Genomic DNA, 16,835 nt, shown 5'->3' with positions numbered 1-16,835 from the left:
CAGCTAAAATTAGACCTTAGGTCAGGTCAATGTACAGGGCCAGCTCCACCACCAGGCAAACTATGCATTGGTCCAGGGTGACACAATTTAAGCTGGGGGGGGGGGCAAGGGGGACAGTGGTCATAGTGTCTACAAAACAGTAATTGGGGCCAGCACAGGGCCTTTAGCATTTGTGCATGCTCAAGGCCTACCGGTTCTTGCCCCCTCTGAAACAGAAAGTTCAGCGGCAGGTCCGCTGGTCATGGGGGAGAGGAGAGGTGCTGGAGACTCCAGGGGTGGGGGAGGAGTAGGGAAGGAGAGAGATGCTGGCTACTGAAGGGTAGTGGATATCCTAAACGTGGGGGAAGAGCCTTGATTGTAAGCTCTTTTGAGCAGGGACTGTCTTCATGTTCAATTGTAAAGCGCTGCGTACGACTGGTAGCGCAATAGAAATGATTTATAGTAGTAGTAGTAGTAGGGGAGGGTGCAGGCACACAACTGAAGGTTTGCATAGGATGTCAGAGACCCTTGGGCTAGCCCTGCTAGTGTATAAATACAGCACAAACAGCTGAAGGGAGACCTCAGGAGGGGAGTGACTTGCTTGCCTGCCTTAACTCAAAGTGTTGCAGGCTGGCAGCCTCACTGTTGCTGGGCTAAGCTTAAGGCTCTGTAATTTTGGACCAAATTTCAACCATCAAAGTTCTAAATTTCTCTAAATGGGCTTCAGTTTTGGTTCCTGGAAAATTGAACCTGCTGGGCTGTCCTTCCTAGAGTCCCTGCCTGGTCTGATGCTATTTAACAATGACTCTCCTAAGTAGGGTAAAGGTTAAAATTCAGCAGCCTGAGAACCTGAACGCGGGGGCTCTGACAGCCTTCCAGAGCAGATTCATCATAGCCTTGAAATTACAAGAGGTAATATTGTTTTATTTAAGAAATGTTGCCTTTCACCCACTTGGCTTTCACCCAACTGGCTGAGAGAATTCAGTCTCCTCTCTGGGATACTGTACATGCTTCTTTGTCAAGTTTAACTTTATATTATTTGGGCTTTTGTTCCCTGAGCCAAAAATATAATGACCCCTGTAAATGTTAAAATAAACATTTTCAGCTGACATATTAACAGCTGTGATGGTACACATATTTCTAGGAGCAGTGGCTCTGGATTGGGAGAGGAGTGTGGGGTTCATTCACTAAGAGGTATGAGGCTCAGGGAGACAGGCTTCCAAGTCCCAAGCTGCCTCTCTGCACCTATAGCCAGACAGTAAAGTGACATAACCTTTTTTTATTTCTGCTGCAACCCAGTGGCATTTACCCAGTCAGGTCCCACTGGCATCTCCTGTCTTCTATTGTGATGTGGGTAACACGGCGTTCGACCTAGTTAATCATGACATTCTTCTAGATAGACTATTTCATCTAGGATTCAATGATACAGTTTTTGATTGGTTTCATTCATACCTCTTGAACAGACTTTGCATTGTTTGTTTTCACATCACGACCTTATCCGACACATTCAGGAGTTCCACAGGGCTCTATCCTATCCCCCATGTTAATCAATATCTTTATGGCACCTTTTCTGACTCAGACTCAATCTTTAGGTTTTACAACATTCGTCTACACAAGACGATATTCAACTCCTACATCCTTTTGAACCTCTCTGTCCCAACTTGGTCCCTGATACTAACTCTAAGTTAGCTCACTGACAACCTGGCTTAGCATCCTGGAAAAGGAACATTTTCAGATTTGTGAGAGTTTATTCCAGTTGTTTGGGCCTTGGACTGAAAAGGTAGTCGATAAAGTATGTTCATGGAAGATTTCTCGGAAAGATGGAACTGTCAAAGGAGACTGAGTTGTCAATCGTAGGGATCTTGTAGAAACATAAGGGGTCAGGAATCCAGAGAGTTATTGAGATTCGCCAGACAGTTAGATGGGTCAGATACGCGCCTCACTGATGATAGCTATGCCACGGCGCTTGTGTAAGTGCTCGCACCTAAGTTAGGCACGTAACACCAGACTTACGCTGGTATTCTATAGCGTCAATTAAACGCATAATTGCCGATACAGAATTCACACTTAGCACACATTGTCCCGACGCCTAACTCTGGACGATCTGTAGAGAATTAGCCCTCGAATGGCTTATAACAAACGTTTATGTGCAACAATGGCCCTGAAAATGATTCTTTTAGCTGCTAGTCGAGCTGGGGTTTTAGCATTTCTGCTCAGCTTTTCCCTTCCCCCAAAGTTTGCTACTGGTCTGTTCTCAGCTTTCAGTCTGAATAAATACACAAAACCCCCTGGCAGTTACAATCTCTCCTGCTCCCTCCTTTTCAGTCCTCACTCCTAATGCCTGGAACAGGAAACAGACTTCTTGCTTCTCTTCCCACACAAACAAAACGCCAGCGCATGGAATTCCCACCTCCAAGGGCTGAACTTTCCTCTACTTGGCAGCAAGCCAGACTCCTGAGGGCCTGCACGCCTCAGACCTCCTCTATACTTTGTAAGTGATTGGACCTTTGGCCTCAACAGCAGCTGGGGAAGGTCTTTGCCTCTCACACACTTGGCCAGCTGCCAGCAGCCTCTGATGTCTGCTCCCTGGTTGTAAAGGAGGCTATTGTCTGGAAAGCACTGCCCTCCACCACCAGTTACCTTGGGATGCATCTACACCAGACTGGCACAGAATGCACTTCAGCACCTTTACCCCCAGATCAATGTTGATTTTTATCAGAAACATAGAAAAATGATGGCAAAGACCTTATGGTGGATCCATATCAACTACCGGGCTCTACATCCCCTTCTTCTCCCTTAGACATCCTCTGTGCTTGTCCCATGCTTTCTTGAATTCAGATACTGCCCTTCTCTCTATCACCTTAGATTACTCTCTAGCAGTGGCGTTCCTTGGTCGGCTGCCACCAGAGGCAGATTGCCACTGCACACGCCCCCCCCCCCCCCCCCGGTACATCGCCATCCGTCCCTCCCGGCGCATCACCTCCAAGCCCCCGACCCGGGTGCATTCTTCTTACCTGCTGGGGTCCGTTGCTGGTTCCCTGCTCCCTCTGCTCTGGAACAGGAAGTAACAGCAGAGGGAGCAGGGAACCAGCGGAGCCGACAGCTGCGCGGCTGCTCTCTGCACCCCTCCTGCAGCGTGCACCCAGGGTAGACCGTCCCCACCGCCCCGCCCTCAGTACGCCACTGCTCTCGTCTACTTCCCTTCTCAACCTTATTCTGGGTTAACAGAAAGCAGAGACACTACCTAGGGAAGGGACCACAAAGCTCCATCTTTAAATAAAGACTTGGTAATCTAAAGAAGCCCCAAGTCAGAGGATTCCGTTCTCAATTCAAACCAATCCCTCTGCTCTGGTCCTAATTTCCTCAGTGGTGGCCAGGTGGCATGGTGGAACCCCGCTCCTGACCATACAGGTGATCGGTCCCAGGCTGAAAAGTCAGGGAAAAGGATAGATCCAGGGACTCAACTGATGCCAAATTTGGGGCTAGGCAGAAATGTTTCACATTACAACAGAGCTGGTTATGCAGGTGGCAGGGTTTTCAGTTCCCTCTGGACCACTCCGTGAGAAGACCAGCTTCAAGGGACCTCTGCTTATCTTTTAAGCAAACTGGCTATGGTGCTGTCCTAGTGGCCCAGAATCAGGTTGATAGTGTTGTTATTCCCACATAAACTTTAGCTGGTTCTCAGTGTACACAGCACTGCAAAAGAGAGGACTTATGGCTACCAGGTCTCTTCTTACCAGGGGTGTAGCCAGGATTCAATTTTTGGGGGTGGACTTGGGAGTGGGGGCAATGCATTTTATCACTACTTCCCCTCCCACCCCCTTGTCACGTTAATAATTTTACATTTGCTAGCAGGGATGTCCAATCCCTGTCAGCTAATGACTGGGCCCTCCCCCAAGTTTGGGCTCAAGCCCCCCTCCACAATACGAAGTACCTGTTGAATGACTGGCGGGGGTGCCCAATCCCTGCCAATCGATAAGATCCGCTGGTCACAATTGCCCCAGTGCTGCCTCAGCAGCGAAGAAGTCGGCGGTCTCCTTTCCAGCCGCTGATGCTGGCACACCTTGCACATGCTCAGTTCATGAACAAACTGAGCATGCGCGAGGAGTACCAGTGTCGGCAGCTGACTTCTTCGCTGCTGAGGCAGCACTGGGGCAATTGTGAGCAGCGGATGTTATCGGTTGGCAGGGATTGGGCACCCCCGCCAGTCATTCAACAGGTACTTCGTATTGTGGAAGCCCAAACAGGCCCAGACCCCCCCTCCCCAGTGGCTATGACACTACTTCTTACACTGGCACACATAGATAAATGTATTTATCTGAATTTAATATACTACTATTTCATGTTTATTTATTTATTACATTTCTACCCTGCTTTTTCCCCACATACAGCAGGTTCAGTTCTGCTTACATAGTAAAAGAAAGCATCTTACATGGTAGAGAATAAAGCAAAACAAGGAAATGCTGGCATAAAACAGTGTATAATCTAAGTACAGTCAGTATAAACTAGTCATAAAATAACACAACAATCAGATATTAATAAATCAGGTCTTCAGGATTCCCACAATGAATATGCATGAGATAGAGCTACATACCTGTACAATGGAGGTAGTGCAGTAAATTTTCCTCATGCATATTCATTGTGGATATCCTGACTGACTGGGTATGAGCTGAAAACCCCTGCTGTAGTGTGTCCAATACCATGCAGCACTCACTCTCTGGGTAAAGTCATGCAGAACATAGAATAAGCCGCAGTACTCACCGTGTGTAGGCACAGTGCTGACGCTCTGGTTTTCAGAGATGCCTTTACTTTGTTTTTTCAACACTGCATGCCAGGCCTGGCCCTGTGTCTTGTCCTGAATCTGAAACAGAAAGGATGGTAAGTGGCCCTGGCAGAGAGGCAGCAGAATTTTAGGAGCGTCTAATTTTTATTGGTGCTTACATCCCACATAATCCAAAATGTTAATTATTCAGTTCTATGTGGCTTATAATAATTAAGACTAGAAATGCATGCAATATATTTTTACAAGTATGAAGAAAACAAACAGTGAGATTTTGAAAAGAGCAAACAACTAAAGATATCATAACATATGCTGTTTAGTTCATTGCCCAACAATACAAAAATTTGCTAAAAAGGAATGCCTTGAGAAATTTGGGAAATATTAGATAGTTGGTAATCCTTTTTATCTCACTAGGGATGGAGTTCCACCATTTTGAACCTGTTTGTGAGAAATCTCTGTTTAATATGGTTATATATCTGATGTTTTTATAGCTAAGAAAATGTAGTATGAGACAGTTTCTTGATCTAATAGACAAATTGAAGGTAGGTAAATCTATCAGTTTATCATGTAATCTGAGCTCATGCCATAGATAATTTTGTAGATGAATGTACAAGTTTTAAAGATGATTCTGGCTTTGATTGGTAGCCAATGTATTGTAGATAATAGCGGGGATGCCCCATCGAATTTTGAAGCTTTGCATATGAGTCTAGCAGCAGTATTTAGGGTAGTTTGAAGTTTTTTTGATGAGGGATTCCTTATTCCCTAAGAGCCCCTTTTTTACGAAGCAACGCTTACCGCTTGCTAAAAGGGAAGTACCGCTGGGCTACCGCAGCAGCTCTGTGGTAGTTCCCTCCCCCAGTGTGTGCCATTTGTGGCACTGCAAAAATATTTCAATTTTTGTAGCGCTGGTGTGTACCTGACAGTAATCGGGCCATGTGCTGCATGGTTACCGCTGGGTTAGCACGGGAGCTCTTACCGCCACCTCAATGGGTAGCGGTAAGTCGTCCCCCCACCCCGAAACGGCTGCACGGCCATTTCTTTTAAAAAAAGAAAACTTGCCTTTTACCCGCTGCAGTAAAACGGGGCCTTGGCACGCGTCAAAAACACGTGCTGATGCCAGCACAGGTCCCCTTTTGCCGCAGCTTCATAAAAGGACCCCTAAATAGACTAATAATTTCAATACCTCATCTGACTGATGACCAAGCAGTGCCGGTTTCTCTCATGGTGCTCCCCAGCACCAAACATGTCGCAACTCAATAACGCAGTAGATAATGACATAAGAAGGCCAACTGGTCCAGGGGCTGATGAACAAAGCTACTGCAAGCTTTCTGGATGGCCAAATTGATGGAATTTCTGATAAATGAACTATTATAATCCTTTCTAGAATATTTTAATGCTTTACATTATACACAGTATGGTTTCAGATCTAGACATAGTACTGAAACAATGCTTCTGGTTCTCACTTCAAAATTTAAATCTGAGTAGAGAGGAACAAGTCACTCTGCTCCAGGTTGATATTTCTGCAGCGTTTGATGTAATCAATCATTCTAAGTTCTTGGGATCAATCTGGACTCTAATTTGTCCTTTGAGAGACAAATTAATGCATTTTTGTCAGACTATCAGGCTTATTTTCGAAAGACAAGGGCACCATCTTTCGACACAAATCGTGAGAGGGGCGTCCTTCTCACAGGGTCACCCAAATCGGCAAAATTGAAAGCCGATTTTGGGTGTCCTCAACTGCTTTCCGTCGCGGGGACGACCAAAGTTCACGGGGGCGTGTTGGAAGCAAAGTGAAGGCGGGACTGAGGCGTGCCTAACACATTGGCGTTCTCGACTGATAATGAAAAAAAGAAGGGTGTCCCTGACGAACGGGGGCGTTTCTTGGTCCATTTTTTCTTACATCCAAGCCTCAAAAAGGTGCCCAAATTGACCAGATGACCACCGGAGGGAATCGGGGATGACCTCCCCTTACCCCCCCAGTGGTCACTAACCCCCTCCCACCCTCAAAAAAAACTTTTTAAATATTTTTTCCCAGCCTCTATGCCAGCCTCAAATGTCATACCTAGCTCCCTGACAGCAGTATGCAGGTCCCTGATTGCTGTGCAGGGTGTAGAGAAGCCGTTACAGGCGACACTGTGGTATGAAAAAAAATATCGAGGGTATGAAATCCCGGGTGCCAGGATAAAATTTCTAGGCACTACGGCGATCTGGTGCCTGGAATTTGTTGAACCCTGGTCTAGGGCACCCCTCACCCATTACCCCTCCCTCCCCTGACTAAAAATATATTCCCTGGTGTCTAGTGGCACCCTTACCTCCCACTCTACCCACCCACCCCTGCCCACCCTTTGAAAAATAAAAGTCCCTGGTGCCTTGTGGGGACCTCCCCAACCGACCTTCACCCGGGCCCCTCCAGACTTCATACCTCTACATGCGGCAAGATGCCCACTTGCTCCTGCCTCTGGCACTCTCAATTCTCAAAATTGCGCAGCCCTGTCCCGTGCAGTGCATTTTAAGATACACCACACGGGGCAGGGCGCTGCCACTTTGCAGATGCCAGTTCCCACTTAGCAGGCGCAAGTGGGCTTCATTTCTGCCTTGGCAAGGGGGGGCACCCACTAGGGCCTTTTCTTATTAGTTGGGTTGGGGGGAGGGAGGAAGCAGTGCCACTAGATACCAGGGATGGTGGCCTGTTATGTTGCCACGGCTCAGGCACTGACAGGAAAGATAACATTTATCAATGAGTGTCAGATTACTGACATGATTTTAACATGGAAGTAATTTACATGCTCATTCATTATAGCATGCCTTGGTATTTTTTTCTGGTATTTTGCGCTAGTGTAGGCTATACTGCAAAGCTTTTTGCATTCCTCCTCTCCCCCTCCAGTCTTTCCAGTTAGTCCTAGGCACTGACATAAAGTTCTTCACTATAACTCAAAATCATTGTTAATACCTTCTACCTCAACTACCAAATGATAGGGTCATTGAGATCCTAAACACTAGTTATCACCCAAACACAAATCTAAGGAGCACACAAAGAAAAGACAAAGATTTTAATCCCATCCATTCTTCCACCTCCTGTGATAACAAGTTCAAGAAGACAGATAAAAATCTTTAGACATTGAGCAGATCAGAGGCAAAAAGCCTCTCCTCCCCCCCCCCACCTTCTGGACTGACCATAAATCTATGACAGAAGGAATCTTGGATAATCTATGCCTTTGGAAAAGGTGTGCACAGACAGATTAAAAGATGAGGTGCTATCCAAGACCAGTCTGACTTTCTAAATAGGGTTCTCTCACTTACATAATCCCAAAACCCCAGTATCATTTGAACTCTCAGGCAATGTTTGTAGAATATAGGGAGAAACTGAAAGGGAGAAAGGACATGAAGGCACAGGAAAAAGGGAGAGATGGGGTGGGGGCAGAAGCCTTAGAGGGCTACAGAGGACAGAATTCTGATAGACTTCCAGACCCGATGGGCTCCAGCCATACCCCCTCCCACCCCGATTCTCAAGTGGGACGTTCTGGAAAGTCACCTCTGAGAAGCAGTGAACTGTGGGCAACCCTTCCCTTTGCCCCCAATCCCAGATTCGTAGGCATCAGAAGTGGGAAGCCCCATGCTCCCCCTCCCCCACCAAAGGATCCAGACGATGAACTTACTTTGCTTTGTAGGCTTTTAATCTGCAGGTTCTGCTTGTCCAGACTGTACTGCTGCAGCTTAACCTGACCCAGAAGCTCATCAATTCTTTTGTTCTGAGCATCTATAAAGGACTGGGAAAAACAAAGCAGAAAGGCACAAGATGAGATATTTTCATCCCCCAACTCTGTTAGGTTGGACAGTGATTGCTTCCCCACCCATGACAAACTAGTGGTGAAGGATGAAGATTCCTCACACACTCTATTTCAGCCCATCTTTCACAAACAAACTCCTCTAACACAATAGTAAAAGATCCCTACCCCATCCCCACCAGAGGGCTCATTTAAACTAACACTGAACATTCCCGTCTAGAGTCCTCTGTTAGTCAGATGTGTCTATATAAGTGTAATGCATCTGAAGAGGCAATGCTCAAGCCCTTAGAACATGATGGGATAAATCAGACACCCTCGACCCTTGGTCCAAGCCTAAAGAGACTGGATCAGACATGTGCACCTAACTCCCAATCCCCTCTCACACATCCTCAATACTGAGTGGATGGACTAGACATATGCTCTGGCTTCTGTTCTCATCCTGCGTCTAGGAGTTTACACCCACCATGGGGGGGGGGAGGGGTGTTAGTGGCACTTTAAAGCTTCAATTAGCTGCAGCTAGAACTAGCACCCAGAACTCCAACCTGAAATACAGACTCACTCACCCTTACATAAAACAAAGTCCTTGCACAGCTCACTTCCATACCTTCTTATACAAAGTGGAAGAGCTATAGCCCCTCTCCCACTACACATACCCACAACAGCACTATAGCCCCATTCCCATTATATGTACCTACAAAAGCACTATAGCCCCACTTCCACTACACACACTCCCATTACACATACTACTACTACTACTTAACATTTCTAGAGCGCTACTAGGGTTACGCAGCGCTGTACAATTTAACAAAGAGAGACAGTCCCTGCTCAAAGAGCTTACAATCTAATAGACAAGTGAACGGTCGGTCCGATCGGGGCAGTCAAATTGGGGCAGTCTGGATTCACTGAACGGTAAGGGTTAGGTGCCGAACGCAGCATTGAAGAGGTGGGCTTTAAGCAAAGACTTGAAGATGGGCAGGAGGGGGCTTGGCGTAAGGGTTCAGGAAGGTTGTTCCAAGCATAGGGTGAGGCGAGGCAGAATGAGCGGAGCCTGGAGTTGGCGGTGGTGGAGAGGGTACTGAGAGGAGGGATTTATCCTGTGAACGGAGGTTACGGGCGGGAACGTAAGGGGAGATGAGGGTAGAGAGGTAGTGAGGGGCAGCAGACTGAGTGCAATTGTAGGTAAGAAGGAGAAGCTTGAATTGAATGCGGTATCTGATCGGAAGCCAGTGAAGTGACCTGAGGAGAGGGGTGATATGAGTATATCGGTTCTGGCGGAATATGAGACGTGCAGCAGAGTTTTGAACAGACTGAAGGGGGGATAGATGGCTAAGTGGGAGGCCGGTGAGGAGTAAGTTGCAGTAGTCCAGGCGAGAGGTAATGAGAGCGTAGACGAGAGTTCGGGTGGTGTGTTCAGAGAGGAAAGGGCGAATTTTGCTGATGTTAAAGAGGAAGAAGCGACAGGTCTTGGCTATCTGCTGGATATGCGCAGAGAAGGAAAGAGAGGAGTCAAAGATGACTCCGAGGTTGCGGGCAGATGCATACCTGTGGCAATGCAATAGCCTCACTCCCACTACAGGTATCTGCAGCAGCATTATAGCCTCTGACTTCCACTTTTCCTTACCAGGGGCTGGGGAACCCCGTTTTGGATGGAGGCGCTAAACAAACCAATCTCTGGCTCCGCCTCCAATCTATTTGCTGATGCTGTGTTGAGTGAAATATTGGGAAGGCCCCAGTGACCTATCCCCTTCTGCTATGATCCTTACATAGGATCAACAGGTGAGAGGAGGCACACTGATTCTCTTCACCCCTGTAGCCAGTATTCTCCAAACCTGACTCTCTTCCTACCTCCTTGGCCAAGAATCTTCTCAGGACAACGAGCTTGGAGTCTAGAGCTCCTCCAGGTGGACACATAGCCCCTGTTATAAAGCCAAGTCTCAAGGGACTGAGAGGCTCCAGTTACTTAAGGGCCTCATATAATTAAAGATCCAATGAGGAAAAGAAGAAAGACCTACTAATGGGACAACCAAGCACCAAGACTCCACCTCTCTAAGGCTCATCTGGAAAGTTTCCAACATACCAAGATTTATCACAGGCTCCCCTGAATTTATTATAGCTTCCTATGGTTTTTACAAGGCTTCATCCAATGCAAAAAAAGTTGCCAGATTTACGAAACTGTAACTCCCACTACTCCGGATACTTTTGGACAGGAGCTATATTAACAACATCTGCAGTTCAGAAAGTACTTGAGATACTTGGGGCTAGATTCTATATATTATGCCTAAAAAAAATCGGTGCTGAAAAAAATACACCTACATTTGGGCGTCGTTTATAGAATACACCTACATTTCCATTCGGTTTATAGAATGCGCTGAGCAGCTGTCCATGTGACTAAATGTAGTCGCGGGCAGTTACACCAAGTAAAACTTAGGTGTATTCTATAACAGTGCACATAGATTTTAGAAACACCCACAAACCGCCTATTCCACGCCCCTTTTCAACTATGCGACCTAGAATTTACACACATTACGTTACAGAATATACATAGTTGTGCGCATAAATTCTAATTAAAGCCAATTGGTGTCAATAATTGCTTGTTAAGTGGCAATTATCAGCGTTGACTGGCTTGTTAACTAATTAAGTTGTGCACGCAAATCCAGAATACAGCTGGATTTGAGTGCAAAACTTAAATCATGCTATACAGAATCCAGGGGTTAGAGGGCATTTCCATGACTGGGTGCCTGCATTTACCTGCCCCTTGTGTGTGTAAATTTACCGAATAGTAGCACACACGTGTTGGCGTACCTTACCTGCGAATGTGCCAGCAAGGTGCTTAAAAGCTATTCTGTAATGTCCGAACGTGGCATAGTGCATAAATACAAGGGGAACACACGTGGGCGAATACGGGCAGGACACAGGTGCATCTTCCACTTTTGCATTTACAAATGCACTCAATCTGCAGCCCCTCAATACCTCTCTACCCTCATCTCCCCTTACGCTCCTACCCGTAACCTCCCGCTCACAGGACAAATCCCTTCTCTCAGTACCCTTCTCCACCACCGCCAACTCCAGACTCCGCCCTGTCTGCCTCGCCTCACCCTATGCTTGGAATAAACTCCCTAAGCCCACACACCAAGCCCTCTCCCTACCCATCTTCAAATTCTTGCTCAAAGCCCACCTCTTCAATGTCGCTTTCAGCACCTAACCATTGTATCTCTATCCAGGAAATCTAGACTGCCTCAATCTTGATTGACTGCACTTTTTGTCCTTTAGATTGAAAGCTCCTTTGAGCAGGGACTGCCCTTCTTTGTTAATTGTACAGCGCTGCGTAACCCTAGTAGCGCTTTAGAAATGTTAAATAGTAGTAGTAGTGCATGCCAGTTACATGCACCAGCAGTCACACCAGCTCTATGGCTGAAGGTGCATACATGTAAGATGCACTGATAGCGGTTTATGCAAATATTCTGGATGCCCTCCTTGATGCTGTGCGCCTAGAAAATCTGCCTAAGGGTATTCCATAAGCGGCGCCTAGATTTAGGCACGTTATATAGAATACGCTTAGCTGATATCCCAGCACCTAAAACTACGCGTCTCCATTTACACCAATGAAAACGTGGTGTCAATTCCGGCATGCAGAGGACCATATTCTATAACAACGCGTGTAAATTTTGGAACACCCACAAAACGCCCATTTCCATGCCCCTTTTTGCCTGCATGCATTAAAATCTAGGCACAGTGCGTTATAGAATGTGCTTAGGGAATTGTGCGTATAAATTCTAATTATTTGCTAATTAGTGCTCATTATTGCTTGTTAACAACACTAATTGGCTTCTTAAGCCAATTACATTATGCATGTTATTACAGAATACGACTGGATTTCAGGACAGATCTCTAGTCGTGTTATATAGAATATGGGGGATAGGGCCTGATATTCAGCTGGTGGCAGGCACACTGCATTCGCTGTCTGCAGCTGGCATCAAAGCTGAATATTCAATGCTGGGTCGTATCCGGTGACCGGTGTTCAATATCTGAGTTTATTTTGGCCACTAAAATGTTAACCAGCTATGCCGATATTCAGCGCTAACCGGGTTAACATTTTAACGGTCAAGGATAGGCCTGCTGTTTAAGCAGCTTATTTTGACTGCTCAGCATAGCCAGTTTGGTGCTGAATACCCCGCCCAACCAGCTATGTCACACAATATAGCTGGTTAGTGGCTCAGCTGGACATAACCGGTTACCTGCAGCTTAATATCTGCAGCTAGGGTTTACATAGTTTTGAATATCAGGGGGGGGGGGGGGGGGGGGGGGGGGGGAAGAGATCAGTATCCTGTTTCCAACACTGGCCAATCCAGGTCACAAGTACCTGGCAAGATCCCAAAACAGTACAATACATTTTATGCTGCTTATCCTACAAATAAGCAGTGGATTTTCCCATCTTAATAATGGCTTACGGACTTTTCTTTTAGAAAACTATCCAAACCTTTTTTAAAACCCGATAACTGCTTTTACCACATTCTCTGGCAACGAACAGAGTTTAATTATACGTTGAGTGAAGAAATATTTTCTCTGATTCGTTTTATATTTACTACTTTGTAGCTTCACTGCGTGCCCCCTTGACCTAGTATTTTTGGAGAGAGTAAACATGCGATTCACGTCTACCGCTGCTGGCGTTAATCCCAGATATCATTGCTGGGTCATGCCTGGACTTTAGCACTGAATATCCGGTTTATGCAGTGCCAGCTAACACATAGCTGGTTAAGCCGATCTTCAGAACTTAACTGCCCATGAGTTGCTGTGTTTTATGGGATCCCATTTATGAAGCTGCTCTGGCCACTTTAATTTAATTTGGCATTTATAACCCGCTTAACCAACAAATTCTAAGCGGTTTACATTTAACAGTATGTTATCAAAAGATTAACTAACATTAATTAGTAATAACTTGCAGTGGAACTGCTCAGGATACAGTAAACAATATTGGCACTTAACCAGCCACGTGCCAACTCTGCCCCCCAAAACAGGTTTTCACTTAGGCGCTAACCACTAATTTTCAGCAGAAATAACTGCTCAAGTGCTGCTGAAAATTAGCGGATAGCCCTGAACAAGCAATTTAACCTGTCAGCACCTGTTTCTGGCTGGTTAAATCGTTTTAAATATCGACCAATATATGTATAATTTTTAGATACAAAGGTTGCATCATATAGGTACTGATGACGGTCTAGTCCAGTGGTGCTGGACGTACAAAGTATATAACATACAGACTATACCAGCCAGAGCTACTATTCCATGTTTCCTACTTTATATGTCGCGTGGTTGCTAAATATAGACATACAGATTTACATAGAACTATACATATACCTGGACATCTCCGGACTTTTTTTTTTTTAAACAAATTTTGACCTAATCTCTCTATATATAAAACGCACCTCCAACGTTCTAATGAAGCCTCAGCCAGAAACTTGAGATGGCATAGATATCCGGTTTAATGTCTGCCCCGCCCTCGCGTCACAACGTGATGACGTCGAGGCCGGAGCACTGACACTGAACGAATGGCATCGCCTCGCCAACCCGTTGCTCGGCGGCCTGCAGCGGTGAGGGTGGCTCTGCGCCAGCGAGGGGCAATGGTCTGCGTCCTCCTCTCCTGCTCCGCTGTCTCCTGCAGCCGTTACCATGGAGGACTGTCAGGCAGACGAGAAGCTCTACCGGGCCGAGTACGCCAAGAGCGGTCGAGGTTCGTACAAGAAATGCGGGCACAGCATCGCCAAGGACTTGCTGTGACTGCCCATCATGGTGCAGGTAGGCGCGCGCGCTGCAGCACATGGGGGCGGGGAGCAGGGCTCGCATACCGGCTCAAAACCTTGCTAGCGCCCGTTTCATTGCTTTCTGAAACGGGCCTTTTTTTACTAGTGTGATAGAAGCACTCAGAGGCATATTCCCTTCCAGCTGCTGCTCCCCAGTGACAAGTAGAAATAAATGGGAATTGAAATGCATAATGAGAGATTCCTCTCAGTATACAGCGATCCCTCCTTACTTCCAAAATGATTGGGGGTGCTAAACACAATGGAAGCCCCTCCCTAGACACAGTCAAAGAGTTTGCTCAATATTGCAGCACCCATAGAGCTGGTTCCTATGCTGGAAATGTCTTTTTTTTCCTCCTGCAGTCATCCTCGTAGAGTACTTACTCTGCTCTAAGCACAGCAGCCGACTTTTCAAAATTGGGGGTTCTAACCTTAATGCAAATGGCCTCTCCCTGGACACAGCAGAGTTACTTGTCCAATTCTGGAGTACTCAAGCACCCACATACAGTGGGTACCTAGGGCTTTAAGGGGCCCTTTTACTACACAGCGGTAGGGCTAATGTGCGGGTTGAGTCCGCCAAATCTGCACCACCACTGGTGAAGCGCGGGCGCCCAGTGCTAATTCTGAAGTTACCGCACACTGTTTGCCACAGTAGAAAATATTTTTTCCCTTCTACTGTGGCGGCATTCCCAGCGCGGTCACATCGCCACATTCTACCCGATTACCGCATGAATAGCGCGTGAGCCCTTACTGCTAGGTCAATGGGTGGCGGTAAGGGCTCAGGCAGTGAATAGCCATGCTCTACTTTTTTTAGGGCCCTGTTTACTAAGCTATAGGCGCACTGACGTTTTTAAGTGTGCGCTAACGCTAGAGACACCCATAGGAATATAAATATACACCCATTTACTGCCCCCTTAAACAAACCTTTTTTTCCCTGCCGGAGTAAAAAAAAAATGGCCCAGCACAAGCCAATTTCACCGTCCACTTTTTACCGCAGCTTAGTAAAAGGACCCTAAGACCCAACTCCTTGTACCGCCTACTTAAAAAAAAAATTAGAGATGCTACAACATAGTTCACTGGACACACACACACACACACAAAAAAAAAGGAACCTGCTTAACTGGAGGGGAGGGAGGGGAGGGGGGTCCCTGCTGAACATGCGCAGCACCCACATAGCTGGCTGTGAGATCTGCCCCGCTACCCGCCTTACCTGCATCCTGCCCCACTCCTCGGCAGGAGGAGGGTGCAAAGCTTTCCCGATCCGACCCTCGATGCTCTGCAGCCGCCGTTCCAGGCTCTCCCTGCCCCGGGCCGCCTCCTGCAGTTCCTGCGACAGGTTATGGAGCCGATCGTGGCTGCCCTCCACTTTGCCCCGCAGTTCCCGGTCCTCCTGCTGCAGCTCGCCCAGGGATGCGTTGTGCCGGCCCAGCTGCCCCGCGATCTCCCGCAACTGCCCCTTTGTCTTGTCCACGTGCTCCTTCAGCCCGTGACCGAGCTGCAGCAGCCCGTGGGCGATTACATTCACTTCGTCCCACGAAGCAAACTGCACTTTTTTCTCTTTGCCTAGAGGGCTGGCGCCCCCGTTTCTCCTCTCCGACAGGAAGGCGCCCACCTGCCCGGCCAGCAGGGAACTGCACAGCACCACTACCACATAGGACCATTGCATCTTTCCTTGCAAAAAAAAGCTCGAGCAGCTCTCCTCTGCAAGCTCTGATCGCTCTCAGGAGGTCCGATTGCTCGGAGGAGCTTCAGTGAAAAGTTTTGATCGTTCCCGGGAGCTTGGCTAGGAAATCTCACTCACTATTCTTCAGACTCCCAACAAGCTTCCCTGCAACAAGCACCGACCGAGTCCGACGACCTAGTAGTGCTGCTGCCGAAGCTCCTTTTATATAGCGTATCAGGCAATCGCACGTGCCCTCTGCCCCCGCCCCTGCCTTTACATAGTGACTGTACTCAATGGGATTCAGGTGGGGGGAGGGGGGGGGGCTGAGTCGTTGCCAGTTTCGTCCTTTACAGTAAAACGAGGAAGCTATTTCCAGTCAGAACACAAGCTCTGGCTTCCCTTCCATGCTTCTGCAGTTGCAAATGCAGCTGGCCAGAATGACTTCATACGCCTGGAGCTGTTCCCTTCCCTAGCGAGTAGACTAAAACTTGGGACTTAAGGACTCCAGTAGGGGAGAGGAGAGGTGGGGTGGTGGGATATTTTATTTATTAGAATTAATTTATCGCTTTTTTTTAAAGAAATTCTCTCAACCTAGTGTTCAGCAAGAATAAGCCGGACATAAGCAATACACAATTATAACAAAAACAAAACATTCAAATAACAGTACACTATGCAATAGTATGCTACTGAAATGCCAACACAATACACTGTAAAACAGTGTAAGGGACGTTAAATATAGATAGGATAGAAATAAGGGTGATTTAAGGAACAATTGCATGCGGAGTCAGAAAAGCTATGTGAAAATTAGCTCAGTTGGAGTTAGTGCACAAGGAAGT

General features: G+C 47.0%; 1 protein-coding gene across 1 annotated transcript in view; it reads right to left on the bottom strand.

Moving 5' to 3' along the window:
• Nucleotides 1–16,179, bottom strand: part of LOC115480863 (angiopoietin-related protein 4-like) — a 33,523-nt gene extending 17,344 nt beyond the window's left edge. Inside the window, exons 1-3 of the mRNA XM_030219821.1 lie at nucleotides 15,547–16,179; nucleotides 8,416–8,526; nucleotides 4,741–4,840 (exon numbers count right to left, since the gene is read on the bottom strand). Coding sequence (XP_030075681.1) covers nucleotides 4,741–4,840; nucleotides 8,416–8,526; nucleotides 15,547–16,002 — 667 coding nt within the window. The 5' untranslated portion in view covers nucleotides 16,003–16,179. The remainder of the gene's footprint in view (nucleotides 1–4,740; nucleotides 4,841–8,415; nucleotides 8,527–15,546) is intronic.
• Between the last annotated feature and the right edge of the window lie 656 nt (nucleotides 16,180–16,835).

Source organism: Microcaecilia unicolor, chromosome 11, assembly GCF_901765095.1.
Source record: "Microcaecilia unicolor chromosome 11, aMicUni1.1, whole genome shotgun sequence".
Classification (NCBI taxonomy): domain Eukaryota; kingdom Metazoa; phylum Chordata; class Amphibia; order Gymnophiona; family Siphonopidae; genus Microcaecilia; species Microcaecilia unicolor.
This window is presented reverse-complemented; position numbering and strand designations above follow the sequence as displayed.